General features: G+C 38.0%; 1 protein-coding gene and 1 pseudogene across 3 annotated transcripts in view; one reads left to right on the top strand and one right to left on the bottom strand.

The window, feature by feature from the left end:
- Positions 1 to 19,074, bottom strand: part of YLPM1 (YLP motif containing 1) — a 73,315-nt gene that overhangs the window by 19,810 nt on the left and 34,431 nt on the right. For all 3 annotated transcript variants that reach the window (XR_004924260.2, XM_078053963.1, XM_036114443.2), the window contains exons 7-17: positions 13,000 to 13,420; positions 12,794 to 12,886; positions 10,963 to 11,158; positions 10,350 to 10,468; positions 9,130 to 9,284; positions 7,378 to 7,440; positions 6,968 to 7,087; positions 6,545 to 6,721; positions 6,382 to 6,465; positions 6,012 to 6,095; positions 2,286 to 2,366 (exon numbers count right to left, since the gene is read on the bottom strand). Coding sequence is in view for 2 of the 3 variants with exons in the window: in XM_078053963.1 (XP_077910089.1) it covers positions 2,286 to 2,366; positions 6,012 to 6,095; positions 6,382 to 6,465; positions 6,545 to 6,721; positions 6,968 to 7,087; positions 7,378 to 7,440; positions 9,130 to 9,284; positions 10,350 to 10,468; positions 10,963 to 11,158; positions 12,794 to 12,886; positions 13,000 to 13,420 (1,593 nt within the window). In the remaining variant the exon portion in view is untranslated. The remainder of the gene's footprint in view (positions 1 to 2,285; positions 2,367 to 6,011; positions 6,096 to 6,381; positions 6,466 to 6,544; positions 6,722 to 6,967; positions 7,088 to 7,377; positions 7,441 to 9,129; positions 9,285 to 10,349; positions 10,469 to 10,962; positions 11,159 to 12,793; positions 12,887 to 12,999; positions 13,421 to 19,074) is intronic.
- LOC118549837 (homeobox protein NANOG-like) lies at positions 13,892 to 15,672 on the top strand (annotated as a pseudogene).

Here is a 19,074-nt window from a genome sequence, read left to right as displayed (position 1 = left end):
CTCTTTTCCTTCACTTGGACTCTGTTCTCTATTAGATCCTAACATACAGAACTTTAATATTAGGGCTTATTATATAGAACAGATTCATCACAGGTGTCAGCATCTTCTTTTAAGAATTAATATCTCTACTCTTGGGAATATCCAAGTTCATGGAACAGACTGACACAAAGGTAGGCTGGAAAGGATGCTGAACGCTTCATGACAATAGCTGCTGGGTAAGAGTACTGGAGCATCAGAGTTCTTCCAGGAAACCTATAGGTGTGGTACGCTTCTAGTCTTTAAGCCAGACTAATAATTCACTTTCAACTTACTAGGTAGTACTTCAGGTTATAAATCATACCATCTTTCCCAAATACATTTCTAGAACAAACCAAGACAAAGCTATGCTGAAATGATGGCGCTAAAAGTACTGATGAGATCTGTACAAGTGATATCTCAGAAATCACCTGAAAACCTTAAGTAGCACTAGAATAACATATTTATAGATTCTGAATCATATCTACTAGGTTCACTGAAGCACTAAAGAAGGAAAAATATCATACCAATGATCCCCCAAAAGGATTCTCTTAACCAAGAAAAGTTTAGATTTCGCCCAGTTGCAGTCATCAGTACAAAGCAGAAAATGCAAAGTTTATTGAGAATTCCATTAAAATGGTCTGAATGACATTAGACTTGCTCTTAACCCTTTGGTTAAAATTCTCCAAGAATCTTTTACTCTTGGAATAGAACCCAATAGTAGAAGACCTGGATTCAGCATTTTTGAATGGGTTAAGAGAAGTTTTATAACGTAAAGATAAGCAAAATGAGTATATTAATTTCCTCCTGCTGGAACCACCCTGTTCTTCCTTAAAACTGTATCATCTTCTCACTGGTTGAAATGTTAGGCCACTTGGAAATAAAAGAGATAGTCCAGCAGAGTAGAATTCTAAGGCTTCCTTGCCATGTTTTTTGATGTAATAATAGAGTATTACAGTGTGTTTCACTTTTCAAAATAAGTAGCACATTCAATTAAAAGTTCCGAGCTTTGACCTACACCTAAACAAGTCAGATGTTATGAACCATATCCTGAACTGAAATCTCCACAAAAGGAAGACGGAGCTTCAGAAAGCTAACATTATAGACTTCTCACATGATCTTTCCAGTACACACGCTGCAAGTAGCTGAAGAGGTCATTAGCCATATTCCAGAACAGCGTGGGCCTTTAAATGAACTTCCTGCCTACATTTTAGATCATATATGTCAAAAAAAACAACCTAATTAAGAAAAAATATTTTGTTTAAAGAAAAAACATACTGAGACTCAAATGCAATTAACTTTAAAGCTTATTTTTTAATCCGCATATGAAATCTAGGAATGTAGAGGTTGACACCATCTCTATGTACACACAGTTTCTTTTCAGAGTCCTCTGTATCACACATGGGTTTGATGGGACCACTCCTTAGAGAGTCTGTATTCTCTAGGGTAGGAATCAGGGTTCTCGCTTTGTACATTTCCAGAAGAATATGAGAAGCAGCTTTAGCAAGGGCTGAAGTATTAAATAAACCAAATAATATTTTGAATTAAAAAAGCAACACTGTTTCAAGGCATTGCCAATCTCTGTGCCTCATTAGCAAACACTGAAAAGTAACATAATTCTACAGGTCGCATATTTTTCAATGACAGGGTAAGGCAAACATCTCTACAGAGGTGTGATCAAAAGCATTTACAGTAGGTACACGGGAACTTTGAACTCACACTATGGAAGCCTCTAATCAGCCTAAACAAAATGCATTGCCTACACACTCAAATCATTTTCCCAATCACTTAAAAGGATAAAATGCAGAAGAACAAATCCAGCAGTCAGTGACAACCCTCTGCCTCCTCATTCTAGAAGTTCTTCTGCCTCAGTTGACAGCAACTCAATTTTGAAATCTCATAGCAAAGAAGAGACAATTATGCATATGTTGGGTAGGCTGTACCACATATCTGCTGGAATGTAAGAATGCCCTTTCATATGTAATTGATTTTCTTAAAAAGTATACTCCCCTAAAGCCACCCACAAGTAGATGAGTGAGTACAGGGTAAGTTTCTTAGCATTCTTAAAATTTTCGTGTAACAACACAGTAGAGGGTTCTTTTGGTCAGGGGAAAAAGAAAAGGTATCCAAATGTCTCCTTGAAGATGATTATGGAAACTTTTACCATTAAGGTGTAAATCAACAGTAGTAATCTGACCATAGATCTGAGATTAAACCCTTAAAAATTTTAATAGAGACACTTTGTTCAAAGTGGTTGGTCTGTCTCCTACCAGTTCGCTTTCCTCTTCCTCTGCATCTTTCTTTTCTTCCTTCTGTTCTTCGATATTTGCATCAAAATCTTCCATCTCTACCTATACCACCCCCCCCCAAAAAAAAAAAAGATGCGTTAACATTTAGGAAAACGTTGAGTCCCTCACTGAGATCTGAAACAGCACAGGTGCCCAAAGCAGGACAGCACAGAATCACTGTTACATCCTCAGTAATTTTTAAACCCTAAACTTTGAAACAGAACTTATAAAAAGACAGACTGATAGTCCTGCCTTTCATTTTCCCGGGATATCCAACTTTATAATTCCCTATGAAGCTGAGTATAATAATCTATGCTAAGTTGATGATTATCTGTTTTGAATGCCTATGATTACTAGGATCTCTCTTTAAAACCTTTAGCTAGTATTTTTCCAATCAAGTAAAACATGTGTATGATTCAAATTTCAAAATGTAAGAAAGGGTATAGTGAAAAGTAAGATGATGATTGGGCGCCTGGGTGGCTCAGTCATTAAGTGTCTGCCTTTGGCTCAGGTCATGATCCCAGGGTCCTGGGATCGAGTCCCACGTCGGGCTCCCTGCTCCGCAGGAAGCCTGCTTCTCCCTCTCCCACTCCCCCTGCTTGTGTTCCCTCTCTGGCTGTGTCTCTCTCTGTCAAATAAATAAACAAAATCTTAAAAAAAAAAAAAAAAAAAAAAAAAGAAAAGATGATGATGGTAGCTTGGCCCAGAATGGTAGCAATGCAAATAGAGAGTAGATGGATTAGAGAAGTATTTATAAGGTAAAACTGACAAAACTTGTAGCCTGACTACATGCTGGAGGGTTAAGGTTGAAAGTCTGTATAACAGAATAAAGAGCAAAGGATAACAGAGAGTAGAGTCAAGGTTTCAACAACCAAGTGATTGGTGGGTCTAATTACTAAGACAGAGAATACCAGAAGAGGAACAGGTTTGTATGAATTACACAGTGGACAGGTTGAATTTGAGATGTACTAAAGTAACATGTTTTTTGGTAGAGAATTTGGAAAATAATGGCAGAATTATAAAAATCACCCATAATCCCTCCACTAAGATATAATTAGTGTTAAGATACTGATAAAATTAATTTGATTCTTCACAATTTAATATTAAGGGCACATATGTGGCAATCTAAGCTACCGGAAAAATTATCTATAATGTGCAGAATGGTAAGATCCTAAGTTAAATAGAGCCCTAAACAACTCCAACATTTTAGGACTGAGTAGCAAGAAAAGCCAGCAAAGGAGACTGAAAGGGATGGCCAGAGAGGCAAGAGGAAAACCAAGAGAAGGTGGACTCACAGTAGCCAAAAGAAAAATGTTGTAAAGAAGGTAGACATGGTCAACTAAGTCATATGTGGCTGCAAAATTAAGCAACAGAAGTAAGAATTATCTATTGTCATGGAAATCTTTGCTGAGAAAGTATCTGGAGAATGGCTGGGGCAGAAACCAGAGGAAATAGGTAGAGAAATGGCCTTGGGAGGTAAAAACACATAAAAACACAATGACAACATTAAGTATGGAAAACTCTCATTCACAGGAGCTCAAACCAAACAGAAGTACACAACTGATTAAAAGAGAAAAATCTTTCCTTTTCCATGATAAAGATTTACTTTCACCAAATTAATAACTGATTTAGGCATAAATTATCAATGAGTGAAAATCTGGTGAGGAATAGGCTATTAACAAAGTATCTCCCTACAGATTATTACAAAGGATAAAGGTAGAAAAATTTGATGGATACCACCTGAACCAAGTGATCAACATTTAAATCACCAGGAATGAAATAAATTGACATCATATGGCTTCTGATATGATGCACTAAGGACCCAACATCACTTATGTAGCATTCCTGGTAATGTTTAACCTAAAACGAATCATGTGAAAACAACCAGGCAAACCCAAATTGAGGGGTATTCTACAAAACCACTGGCCTGTACTCTTCAAAAATTCTTTGTCTTTCTGGACAATGACATGGCTGAGAAAGTATTTTTTTATATTAGGACTATATCCTGGATTTTTAAAAAATTGCTGTAAAGCACATTATGGGAACATTTGGTGAAATGTGAATATGGACGATATATGAGATAATTCAGGAAATTTAATTCAGGAAATTTGTACTACTTAATGTAGTACTCTATCAGTGTTAAATTTCCTGAATTTGATAATTGGGACTTCTAGTTTTGTAAGAGAATGCCCTTGTTCTTGGGAGGTACATACTGAAATACTGTATTGGGGTGAAGGGTTAAGGGTTTACAACTTAACTCTGAAACGGTTCCACAATCACAGTGATAACAATAGTAGTAATAAGAAGACATATATATTTATGTCACATCCATCAAAATCCTAGAGGAGAACACAGGCAGCAACCTCTTTGACCTCAGCCACAGCAACTTCTTGCTAGACACGTCTCCAAAGGCAAGGGAAACAAAGCCAAAAGTGAACTACTGGATTTCATTGAGATAAAAAACTTTTGCACAGCAAAGGAAACAGTCGACAAAAACAAAGACAACCGACAGAACGGGAGAAGATATTTGCAAATGTCTTATCAGATAAAGTATCCAAAAGTATCCAAAATCTATAAAGAACTTACCAAACTCAACACCTAAAGAACAAATAATCCAGTCAAGAAATGGGCAGAAGACATAAACAGACATTTCTCCAAAGAAGACATACAAATGGCCAATAGACACATGAAAAAATGCTCAGCATCACTCAGCATCAGGGAAATAGAAATCAAAACCACAATGAGATTATCACCTCACACCAGTCAAAATGGCTAGAATTAACAACTCAGGAAACAACACATGTTGGCGAGGATGCAGAGAAAGGGGAACCCTCTTACAATGTTGGTGGGAATGCAAACTTCCCAAACTGGTGCAGCCACTCTGGAAAACAGTGTGGAAGTTCCTCAAAAAGTTGAAAATAGAATTACCTTATGATCCAGCCATTGCACTACTAGGTATTTACCCCAAAGACACAAATGTCGTGATCTGAAGGGGCACCCGCACCCCAATGTTTATAGCAGCAATGTCCACAAGAGCCAAACTATGGAAAGAGCCCAGATGTCCATCAACAGATGAATGGATAAAGAAGATGTGGTATATATAAACGATGGAACATTACTCAGCCATAAAGACTGAAATCTTGCCATTTGCAACAATATGGATGGAGTTAGAGGGTATTATGCTAAGCAAAAAGAGTCAATCAGAGAAAGACATATGATTTCGCTCACATGTGGAATTTAAGAAACAAAACAGAGGAGCATAGGGGAAGGGAGGGAAAAATAAAACAAGATGAAATCAGAGAGGGAGACAAACCATAAGAGACTCTTAATCACAGGAAACAAACTGAGGGTTGCTGAAGGATGGGGGGTGGGGGGATGGGGTACCTGGGTGATGGACATTAAGGAGGGCACTTGATGTAATGAGCTCTGGGTGTTATATAAGACTGATGAATCACTGACCTCTACCTCTGAAACTAATAATACACTATATGTTAATTAAATGAATTTAAATGAAAAAAAGAAGACATACATATCTATATAGAGAAAAATGTGGCAAAATATTAACAATCAGAAAATCTCAATGAAAGTTGTACAGGTGTTCTTATACGATTCATGCAACTTTTCTGGAGTTTAAAATTTGTTCCAAATAAAAAGATGAATAAAAAAAAAGGTCCCTTTTGTACTGCTTTCAAGGCAAAGGACACTCACCTCCTCAATAGCAGCATCTTGCAGCAGAGAACGAATGTCCAGACGCATCATATGACGAGGTGCAGTTTCCCAGTGGTCAGCCATCTATTGCAAGATTTAGGAGGTCAAGTTATCTCGGGAAACTACTCAAAGAAAGACCAAGTGAGCATTTAAGACAAATTTAACTAATACTGTGAAGTCTAACAGGCCAGTTCCTAGAAGAGCTAGGCCACACCTCTTTCACTTAGATAAAAGGATAAGAATCATTTGTTAAGAAGGTAGAGAAGATTTTCTGAAAGTAAAGGGGATAAACAAGAACTTCCAGACAACAGTGATCATACAGACAAAATGAAGTTTAGAATATAACACTTCCTATGTTTCCAAAAATCACCTTATTTATTTCTTTAAGTTTTCTTCCATGAATATTTCTTTTGCCACAAGTCTGGTTATCTGCACTCATTTCAGCCAAATATACCTAAGAAAGAATCAACAGTGATTAAGCAAGCAAATGCAACACTTACATGATGACACAAAGTACTCTGAAGTTCTTTTACCTCAAAACCCTTGGTTTTTGCTGCACTCCAAAACTGGTCAAAATGTCTAACTCTGTCATTGATGGCATCCAGGATGATAAAGGGGAAAAAGCCATCATCCAGAGTCTTTTTGAAAGTTTTGAACATGCTGGTGCGGTAGGTCTCCTCCATCTCAGCTTCATATTCATATTCCATGACCTAATAAGATACCCCAAAAGAGATATGGAGTTAACAAAAACAAAGAACCATCCTAAACCTCTTCCCTGGTTAGCCTCTGGACAGAGATAACTTTGTAGTCTTTCCTTCACACCTAAGTACTAAAGTTTGTGTTCAAAAAAGAGAAATTTTTCTTTGTCTTCAAAAAAGCCACATTACTCCCTGAACATGTTTTCCTTTCAAAATTATTAATGAATCAGAGTACAATCTGAGAGGAATATGCCATACCTTCTTTTTCACTTTCTTTCCAGAATCTGGGTCTTTTTCTTCTTTTTCCACTTCAGTGATGAAGTAATCATCTAAGCTTAGAACTCTGGGTGCAGGTCCTCCAAATTCTACCTCTTTATCCTAAGAATCATACAGTCAAGAGAGTTAAAGAGAACCTATAGAATAAATTAATGAATGCTCACAGCAAAGTTCCTTCTCATGGCTAAATAATATGCAATCTTCTGGTGGTTCAAATCGAGCAGAGGCAAAGATATTTGTTTAAGCAGAACAAAATGTTTATGGGACAGCATCTCCCACATGGGCCAATAAGAATGGATCAAACAGGAAATACTAGTATCAAAATCACGCTGCTTGCTAAGAAGGCAAGTGGCTAACAAAAGCAACTGATTTTTTGGCTTTCCCATACTCACTCGAATAAGTTTTGCAACATGTGTCTTTCCACTGCCAGGCAATCCTCTCATTATAACAACAATCTGAAACACAATGAAAAACCAAAAAAATCACTCAGAAAATATTTTTTTACAATGATGTCTTATAGTTAAGTGACATATTGTTCTCCAGGATACACCATATGACAGGTCATGAAACAAACCTTAATAAATTTGGAAGGACAGAAATAATACAAAGTATGACTCTGACCACAATGGAATGAAATTAGAAATTAATAGTAGGAAAAATTTGAGAAATTCCAAGTATGTGGAAATTAAACACCATACTCCTAAATAACCAATGGGTCAAAGAAAGAATTTAAACATCAGAAAATACTTTGAGATAAATAAAAATACCAAAACTTATGGGATGCAAGTAAAGCAGTGCTTATAAGGAAGTTTATAGCCATAGTGCCCATATTAATAAGAAGAAAGATCTCAGATCAATAACCCAACCTTCACCCTCAGACGTTGGAAAAAGAGCAAACTAAACCTCAAACAAGCAAAAAGAAGGATATATTAGGGCAGAAGTCAATAAAATAGACAACTGAAAAACAATAAAGAAAAATCAATAGAACCAAAAGATGGTTCTTTGAAAAGATCAACAAAATTGACAAACCTTTAGCTAGACTGACTAAGAAAAAAGAGAAAAGACTCAAATTACTAGAATCAGAAATGAAGGATGGAACACAATTGCCAACTTCACAGAAATAAAAAATTGTTATAAAGGAATACTATGAACAGTTGTATACCAACAAATTATACACCTTAGGTGAAATGGGCGAATCCCTTGAAAGACGGAGACAACCAAAAATGACTCAAGAAAAAATATATAATCTGAATATACCCATGACAAGTGAAGAAATTAAATTAGTAATTAAAAACTACCTGCAAAAAAAAGCTCAGAGGCCCACATAGTTTCATCACTAAGTTCCAACAAACATTTAAAGAACTCTTTACAAGCTCTTCCGAAAAACAGAACAGGAAGGAACAACTCCCTACTCATTTTGGGAGGCCAGCATTTCAAATCAAGCAGATACTCTAAAACCAAAACGAGACAAAAACATCACAAGAAAACCACAGATTGTCTCTTATGAATATGGATGCAGAAATCCCCCAAAAGTACTGGCAAAGAAATAGACTCTTAAGTATGGAGAACAAACTGATGGTTACCAGAGGGGAAGAAGGTGTGGGGATGGGTTAAACAGATGATGGGGATTGAGGAGTTCACGTGTCCTGATGAGCACAGGTGATGTATGGAAGTGTTGAATCACTATATTGTACACCTGAAACTAATATAACACTGTTTGTTAACTAACTGGAATGAAAATTAAAACTTAAAAAAAAAAGAACATACACATTTGGAGGTCACTAGGAAAATAGGAAAATAAGCCCAAGCAAATCAAGTCTCCTAATTCTCCCTCTTTTTGTTTCACATGCCATAAAACCAAATCCACTTTCCTCCTCTTCAAAATAACAGAGCAATTAATGAACCTCTTATGAACTGTTTTCTAAAGTTTTCAACATCTTCTTTTGCCAAGCAATTAATCTCTAATTTCTTAAATTCTATAGGGTAAGCAGTTTGAGATTAAATGATGATTTGGAGATGGTAAGATGCTTTGAATCTGATATTACCATGTCACAGAAAAGTAGAGAAATTCTATTCAGGATATGAAAAAGATCTCCTATCAGCCTCTGATTTGCAAGAAAGCTAGTCAACTACATAGGACTCACTCTCTCAGGTCTGCTCTCTCGGCCAGGTGGTTTCAAAATATCATCCACATTCTTAGATTCCGGTTTCTTCTCGACCCGTGGAGCTGGAGGTGGCTGGTGGCTTAGTGAAGGAGTTGGCAGGGGCATTCGCTCCTCTGGGTAAGTTCTTCGTTCTCCTAGGAGGCCAGCAGTTGAACAAAATTACTATTTATATGGTGATTATTTTAAATTTTAATTCTCTTCACTCATGCTAAGGTAATATAATATAAAATAATGATTTGGGGGCCACTTTTAACCTTAATGAGAGAAAGTTTAAAGTAATGTAAATCTATTAAAATCAAGAAAATGAAAAGATTTAGGTATGATTTCAGGCAAACAGAATGTTCTGAAAAATACCAAAATCATCTTTGTTTGTATTAAATTTAGGAAAAAATTAAGCAACAGGACATGGAAGGAGAATAGTATACACTTTGTTGGATAGTCCCAAGTATGATTTTTATAATCTGTCTGTAACTTCAGCTTTACAGTTTTATGAACAAGAGTCACCAGCTTTGGAAAGCTTGTTCTTACAAACAGGTATGTGTTTCTAGCTTAAGTGTATAGTGGTGAAAAACCAAAAGCAACCTAAATGTCCAACAATAAGGTTTTATATTTTATCCACTCAATGGAATATCATAGAGCCATTATTATAGTAGGTTTACATATAGAAAAATGTATATCGTACAGTATCACTGGGAATAAGCATGATAAAGAAATGATATATACACTTTGATTACAACTTCACTGATATGTACATGAAAAGAGAATGATAAGAAATATACAAAATTATAATAGTTGTGTAGGTGGTGGGATTTTAACTGATTTTATTTCTGTTTTCCAAATTTCTTTAATAATACAAAAGAACAATTTATGTTTTCTTTCATTAATTACATTGCTATTTTTTTTTAATTTTAAATTTAAAAAAAAAATTTTTAAGTAGGCTCCATGCCCAGCATGGAACCCAACTCGGGGCTTGAACTCATGACCCTGAGATCAAGACCTGAGTTGAAATCAAGAGTTGGATGCTTAACTGACTGAGCCACCCAGGCGCCCCTGCACTGCTATTTTTGATAATAATGTTGCCATCTCTGAAAAATCTGTGAGTACACGTTATTGAAAGTTTAAATCCATAGCTACAGTGGGAAACATCTCCAGTGGTTTGCATTCTCAACATCCTCATGGGTAATAAGCCACTGCTCTACCTCCAAACATGGATGGTCCTTCATAGGCTGGTCGGTCAGACTTTCGGTCATAGGATGGCCTATCAAATCCCCCTCTTCTGGATGAGGAATGGTCTTTTTTGTCTCGATATGACTGAGTCCTACAAGATGTAACAGGAAGTGCTTTAGAAAATAAAAAGAAAAAATGGAGGTCTCTGTCTTACAATGCAATATTACTATCTGCCCAATTTTCTCCATGTGTAGTTACTACACATAGTAAATATTTTTATTTTTATTTTGCTTTTCCATTTAGATCTGCCTTGCATACACACATCTAAAGAGCTCATGAACTGCAAAAATACACTGTATGCCTACTACTTAAGTAATGACTGCACCTTTATTGACAATACTATTTCTTTTCCTTACTGGCTATCTCCATCTCCCATTTAATTCTCTGGAATTCAAGCTCACAAAGCTCAAAGATCTAGTTTTCTGAAGATTGGTCTGGAACTGTTCTTCCATCTCCACATTATATATACACATGTATAAGAAGAATACATCATTTACTGAATTTCCTTTAGATACAATGACTTTTGCTGAACTTAAGTCTATGGTAATTTGTACACCTGGCAAAAAGATATTTTTCATAACATACCTATCATCTCGAGGTCGGCGTTCTCTATCAAATCGATCCCGGTCATAGTCAATCACACCCCGATCCCGGTCTCGGTCTCTGTGTGTCTCCCGATCCCTTTTGAAATCTCGATGATCTGCCATGACATTACTCTGACGATCAAAATAAGGCTCACGGTCTCTGTCTCTATCATAACGGTCACGTTGGCCTGTGTGCTCTATGAAAACAATTAATACAAGGTAAGAGCTACATCCCCTTTTCTGAATAAAAGCGGAAAGATGAAAATCTAACTTTAGAACTAGTATAAATTATTGTTCTAAATTCAACTTATGAATTTTTTAACTATATTAAAGGGAGGCCCAGATAATTTTTTTTTTTTTTAAAGATTTTATTCATTTATTTGTCAGAGAGAGCACAAGCAGGGGGAGCAGCAGGCAGAGGGAGAAGCAGACTCCCCGCTGAGCAGAGAGCCTGATGTGGGACTCAATCCCAAGACTTTGGGATCATGACCTGAGCTGAAGGCAGACGCTTAACTGACTGAGCCACCCAGGCGCCCCAGGAGGCCCAGATAATCTTATCGAAAGGAAAATCACATGAAAATTAGGTCCTAAAAAGGTTTAAAAATACTGATCTCTCAAACCACCACACACAAGTCAGAATGACTAAAATTAACAAGTCAGGAAACGACAGATATATTTGAGGATGTGGAGAAAGGGGAACCCTCCTACCCTGTTGGTGGAATGCAAGCTGGTGCAGCCACTCTGGAAAACAGTATGGAGGTTCCTCAAAAAGGTGAAAAATAGGGGCGCCTGGGTGGCTCAGTCGTTAAGCGTCTGCCTTCTGCTCAGGTCATGATCCCAGGGTCCTGGGATCGAGTCCCCCATCAGGCTCCCTGCTTGGCGGGAAGCCTGCTTCTCTCTCTCCCACTCCCCCTGCTTGTGTTCCCTCTCTTGCTGTGTCTCTCTCTCTCAAATAAAATATTTAAAAAAATAAATAAATAAAAGGTGAAAATAGAGCTACCCTATGACCCAGCAATTGCAAACCTGGGTATTTACCCCAAAGATACAAATGTAGTGATCCGAAGGGGCACCTGCACCCCAATGTTTATAGCAGCAATGTCCACAAGAGCCAAACTATGGAAAGAGCCCAGATGTCCATCGACAGATGAATGGATAAAGAAGATATGGTGTACATATACAACGGAATATTATGCAGCCGTCAAAAAAGAAGCCTTGCGGGCGCCTGGGTGGCTCAGTTGGTTAAGCGACTGCCTTCGGCTCAGGTCATGATCCTGGAGTCCCTGGATCGAGTCCCGCATCGGGCTCCCTGCTCAGCAAGGAGCCTGCTTCTCCCTCTGACCCTCCCCCCTCTCATGTGCTCTCTCTCTTTCTCTCTGTCTCAAATAAATAAATAAAATCTTAAAAAAAAAAAAAAAAAAAAAAAAAGAAGCCTTGCCATTTGCAATGACATGGATGGAACTAGAGGGTATTACGCTAAGCGAAATAAGTCAATCAGAGAAAGACAATTATCATATGATCTCACTGATATGTGGAATTTGAGAAACAAGGCAGAGGATCATAGGGGAAGAGAGGAAAAAATGAAACAAGACAAAACCAGAGAAGGAGATAAACATAAGAGACTCTTAACCTCAGGAAACAAACTGAGGGTTGCTGGAGTGGAGGTGGGTGGGAAGGATGGGGTGGTTGGGTGATGGACATTGGAGAGGGTATGTGCTATGGTGAGCCGCTGTGAATTGTGTAAGACTGATGAATCACAGACCTGTACCCCTGAAACAAATAATACATTATATGTTAATAATAAAAAAAAGTACTGATCTCTCTGGGACTCCTACCTGTCTCAAAAGTTGATCTTTCAGGTAGTGGATCTGGGCGCAAGGTTATTCTTTCTCCATAGGGTATCTGTTCAACTTTATTAGTGGACATATCTGGTGAACCAAATCAGGGAAAAAACATTATTAAGAATGAAGCTTAAAGAAGACAAAGCTGAAGCTAACAATTTCTTGAGAATCCCAAATACAAACCTGTCACCATCACTCACCTCGGCCATGGCCATAATCAACAGTCTGCTGCACTGGTGGTGGTTTGGACATTGGTGGCATACCCATAGGCAATGGGCCAGGAGGGGGAATGGAAGGGTGAACATGTGGGGGTGGTAACACTGGAGCAGATGGAATTGTTCCAGTTTCTGGTTTAAATTCTGAATTCAGTCCTTGTTCATCATTTGTATCCCAGAGACCATAGAAAGAATCTTCATCCCAGCGTTCCTGTTCCACAGCTGAAGTTTGTGGCTTTATTACTGGAGGAGGAGGTGGAGGCGGAGGAAGTGGCGGTGGTGGTGGTGGTATTGGGATAGGCGGCCTGGTCACAGGAACAGATGATCTTGCCGGTGGAGCTGAAGGCCTCACAATTGAACCTGGTGGTTTACCCATAGGAGGGGGTGGTCTATAGGACCCTGGAGGCTGGAGAACAGAGTAAATGCTTTAGTGGATAAGCATACCATCATGTTTTCACACATTAGTAGAAATTAAAATCCGATTCTCCATCCATAAGAGAAAAAGTTGATAAACTGGAGTCACTCAAAATTAAAAACTTTTTGTTTTAGAATACACCATCAGAGAGAAATATGCAAATCATGTATCTGATAAAGAACTTATACTTAGAATATGAAAAATTTTTATTACTTAATAAGACAAACAATAGAAAAAAAATATGGGCAAAAAATTTGGACATTTCTCCAAAGAAGATACCAGAATAAGCACTTGAAAAGATGCTCAACATCATTAGTCATTAGGGAAATACAAATTAAAACTATAATGAGATACCATCTCATACCCAGTAGAATTGCTGTAGTTAATAAAACAGACAATAACAAATGATGGCAAGAATGTAGAGAAACAAGAACCCTCTTAGATTGCTAATGGGAATGTAAAATGGTGGAAACACTTCGGTAAATGGCTTAATACTTACTCAAAAGGTTAAACATAAATTTACCATACACTCGGCAGTTCCATTCCTAGGTCTCTATCCAAGAAAAACATATCCACCTAAGGACTTGCACGAGTATTCACAGCAGCATTATTCAATGACCCAAATGTCTATCAATTGGTGAATGGATACACAAAACATGGTATATCCATACAATAGAATATTACTTGGCAATAAAAAGAAATGAAGTGCTGATTCATGGATGAACCTTGAAAACATTAGGCTATCTAAAAGACATGAAAGACCACATATTGTATGAATTCCATTTAAATGACATGCCCAGAAAGACACATCTACAGAGTCAAAAAAGTAGATTAATTGTTGCCTGGAACCTGGGGTAGGAATGAGGATTAACTGCAAACTGGCAAAAGGGATCTAACTGGGATAATGAACATGTTCTAAAACGGGGTAATGGTGATGATTGCAGAGCTTGGTAAAATTTACTAAAAGTCACTGAATCACACACTGAAAATGGGCAAATTCTATGCTATGTAAATTATACCTCAATTAGGTTATTTAGAAAAAGGAAAAAAAACTGTCTTCAACCTTTTGCTAGATTGGGTTGGTTGGCTCTTGCTATTGCAGTGGTGACCCACTTCATCCTGTCTGATATTCTTACATCTGGAGATCTTCATATTTCTCTAAGCTCTCCCACCTAGATACTTAAGCCTAGGGCTTTTCTTACAATCACGCTCTTTGGATGCCTAGGTGGCTCAGATCATTATCTCGGGGTTGTGGCATCAAGTCCCACGACAAGCTTTCTCTCCCTTTCCCTTTGCCCCTCTGCCTGCTCTCTCTCAAATAATAAAATAAATAAATAAAATCTTAGAACAAACAAACCAATCTCACTCTTTTTCTACCCTCAACTCAGCAACAGGAGTGTGGATCCAGCTAAGCCCCAATGTCCGCCTTGCCCTGAAGCACCCAATTCTAGGGACTCTTCTCCAATGCCTGAGATTTATGGGCCTGAAGAAAATTATGCATCCTTGCAAATATCATCTGCTGAGACACCCTACATGGAGACTGTCTCTCCTCTTCCTCCTTCCATGGATCTGCTTATTCGGGACAGCCCGATTCTTCCACCAGTCCCAGAGTAAAACTACTACCCACTTCTATAGAGGAAGGAACAGTGAAGAAGGAAGATATGGCCCTGGGCAAGAAACAGAAGATCAGAACCCTGTCCTCTCAGACCCAACTATATGTACTCAATGACAGATTTCAGAGACAGAAATACCTCAGTCTACAGCAGATCCAAGAACTTCCCAACATTCTGAACGTTAGCTATAAGCAGGTTAAGAACTGGTTCCAGAACCAGAGAATGAAATAAGAGGTGGCAGAAACACAACTGGCCAAACAGCAACAGCGTGACTCAGGACAGCTCAGCAACTACAGAACACCCAGGCTTCTCTTCCTATCACTAGGGATAACTGATAAACACTTCTGGAACCTTTCAATATGGAACAACCATTCCTGCAACAGTCAGACCTGGTGTCCCCAGGCCTGGAACAACAATTCCTGAAACAATCAGCTCCACAACTGTGGAGAGGAATCCCTGCAGCCCCAGATCCAGTTCCAGTCAACTTTGGTCAGTGATGTGGAGTCTATCTTAGAAACTGCTGGGGAAAGCCATGGTGTAATACAGCAAACTGCTAAGTATCTTAGCACCCAGCAAATAATGGATTTATTCCCAAATGACTCTGTGAACATAGAGCCTGGATATGTGTGACGATGAGTATATTATTCAATCTCAATTTGGGCAGTGGCTGTATTACTTCTCCTAGGATTTGTCTTAAATTTAGGGTCCTGTATCTCTGCCTTGATATTCTGTTTCTCACTATGCTTATTGTGTCAATTGAGGGGATATGAATGGAGTATAATCAAAGAGGTTTCAGTAGCATTGGCTGCTATGGACAATGTAGCATGTTTCTGGCTACAGATAACTAGATACAATACTAATTTGGATATCTTTAGGCTCTAGAATCTAACCTCAAGAATAGGAAGTAAAGGGGCGCCTGGGTGGCTCAGATGGTTGGGCGTCTGCCTTCGGCTTGGGTCATGATCCCAGAGTCCTGGGATCGAGCCCCACATCGGGCTCCCTGCTCAGCGAGGAGCCTGCTTCTCCCTCTCCCTCTGCCTGCTGCTTCCCCTGCTTGTACACTCTCTCTCTATGTCAAAAATAAATAAAATCTTTAAAAAAAAAAAAAAAAGAATAGCAAGTAAAAATACAAAGGTGTGTGATGAAGGATTATTTGTATTTGCTGACATTGTGAGGCTTTACTTGTTAATAACCTCAATTGTTGTGGTGAAGGGTTAAGCTATAATGTGCTTCATGGATTTCCTCTGCCCCTTGTGTTCTTTTACTATAACTCCTACTTTGTACATTATTCTAGTATTTGCAGAAAGATGTTTTATATTTTAATGTATTATGATAATAGTACCAGTTGGTTAGTTGGTTTATAGGTTTAAGTACAAATAAATAAAATACCCACTTAAAAAAAAGTTGTCCTCAACACTACCATCCCCTCCCCCAATGTACCACCCTCTTTTTCTCCGTCCTAGTTAGGGAGTTAGCCACTTAGATATAAATGTCCCAGGTCCACCCCATACCTACTGAATTTCTGTAGGGGGAGATCCTAGCATTAGTTAAAAACAAAACCTCCATGAATAATTCTGATGTTGACCACTTGGTTAAGAACCTCTGCTATAAACTATCTTTCTCACTCTGGTGACCTATCTCTACAAAAAGAGTGATTTCCAGTGAGAGAAATAAACTAGAGCTAGCCTCCTCATTTCTATTCAGTTGTCTGGTTGACAAGAGTAGTTTGTGGCAAGACTGGTACCAACATACAACATCAACACCAGGAAACAACAAAACAAAGAAACTGAATGGGACATTGAGTAACCTCTCCAAGAGGGAGTGCCACTGTAGCGTGCAATGTTCACATTTGTTTTCCCAAAGCAATCACCAAATGTCAACAGAAATATGTATTAAAGAGATAGTAGAACCTCTCGACAGATAGGTCCTATCTACTCAATATTGAAATCCAGTTATCAAATTTTATTTTAATCTTTGCAAGCTTGATTCAAATGGTCACTATACTTTTCTCTTAGTTCATTGTGTCTGGTTTGTTTGTTCTTCACTGACAGCTATTTTAGACCTTATATAGACCAGCCAACAATATATATTACTTACATATTTACTCATGTATGGGCTGTACTTTAAAAACAAACTTTTTGAGTAACAAAATGGATTTGGCCAATACATAAGAAATGTTGTTTAACTAGAGATAGCTACAGGCTACAGTTAAAGACAAAGGGTTACTACCTAAGAGTAAACATTCGATTATGCCATTTTAAACTTCAAGAAAATGCCAATATAAGACAAAAACTATCGTGTCTGGAGCTATCCAGGCCTGTTTCAAATATCTTAAGAACTCTTGGGACTATGTCTATAAATAAAATAGAAGGTGTTTTCTTCACACTACACAGTGAAAGCAATAGATACATTTTTTAAAAAACAAAACATCCCTACAGTTTTATATGAGAAAAGATTAATATCTACATTAATAATATAAATTGGTAAGAAAAACCTCAAGAGTCAAAGAGTAAATGGGTAAAGAACAAAACAGAATTTTTATAAGAATATAATTAACATGTAAAAAAAAACTCATGTTCACTAATTATCAAAAATGCATATTAAAACATTTTATTAAAACTATTAAATCTACCAAAAATATTAAGTAGCTGATACTTGCAAGGCTCTGGTATACATCTTATACAACTATTTTCAAGAGCCCCTGGCTGTATTCCAGGAATCATTAAAAATGTCCTTATTCTGTAACTGAAGTATCCCACTTTGGGAATTTAAGATTATTATTATTATTATTTTTAAAGATTTTATTTATTTATTTGAGAGACAGAGAGTGCATGCACAAGCAGGGGGAGGGGCAGAAGGAGAAGCAGACTCCCCGCTGAGCAGGGAGCCCAACGTGGGGCTCAATCCTAGGACCCTGAGATCACGACCTGAGCCCAAGCAGACGCTTAACCGACTGAGCCATCCTGGCACCCCATGAGCTCTGTTTAGAAGGAAAGACAGACAAGGTAACAGACAAAATACCACAGGATAATGGCTATGACAGAGGCTTGTACAAGATGTTAGAGGGGTACATGTGAAGGCAACCATCTTACACAAGTGGAAGGGAAGATACGGAGCTGAGTTCTAAAAATGAACAAGAATGAACTAGGTGGAGAAGGGGATAAGAAGAGAAAGAAAAGAAACTCTGGCTTTAGAGAACAACATGCATGTGGCAAAGGGATGGAGAGGTAAGAGCCTGGCACACTTGCAGAGTTGTAAGAAGCTCCATGTGGAAGGAAAGCAGAGTGTAGGAGAGTGATGGTAATGGTTAAGTAATGGTAAGTAGAGGTCAGGCCAGGTCAGGAAGAACATAAAAGGTCATGCAAAGGACTCTAGATTTTATCCTGAAAGCCATGGGGGAATAGGGAAGCATTCTAAAGCCAGGATGCACAACAGAGTGAGATTTATGTTTTTGCATGTCCAGTTGGCCAGAAGTCCCATCAGTGCTGTCTAAAGTGAAGCACAAGGGTACAGAATGGCACTAGAGAACTTTTTGGGGTAATGGAAATTTTGTTCTTCTTTATATTTGTCAAAACTCAACCTATGTAGGCTTAAAATGAGTTATGACATGTAAACTATACCTCAATCTTTGATTAAAAAATATAGTAAAATAATCACTCTAGTAGCAGAATGGAGAATGGATCAGAGGGGAATGAGATGGGGAGATGAACGAGGATGTTTCTTAAATAATCTAGGCAAGAGCTGATGAAGACTAGAACTGAGGTTGTGGGGAAGTACAGGACAGTATATCTGAACAATATTAAAAAGGTAGTAAAATCAATCAACAGAATGACTGGCTATGGAAGGGCAGGACAAAGGAAAGAGTTAAGGCTGACTTTCAGGTTTCCAGCTTGGGTGACTAGGTAATGGTGAGAAGAAAGAACAAATTTAATGGAGAATGATAATGAACTCCACTTTGAATATGCTGAGTGACAGGAGACACATCCGGATGCTGATGGATGCACACACAGGTCGGGACATGGGACATGGAGA

This window comes from Halichoerus grypus, chromosome 8 (assembly GCF_964656455.1).
Source record: "Halichoerus grypus chromosome 8, mHalGry1.hap1.1, whole genome shotgun sequence".
Lineage (NCBI taxonomy): Eukaryota > Metazoa > Chordata > Mammalia > Carnivora > Phocidae > Halichoerus > Halichoerus grypus.
Note: the sequence above shows the minus strand (reverse complement) of the source record. Positions and strands in the feature narration are given on the sequence as shown.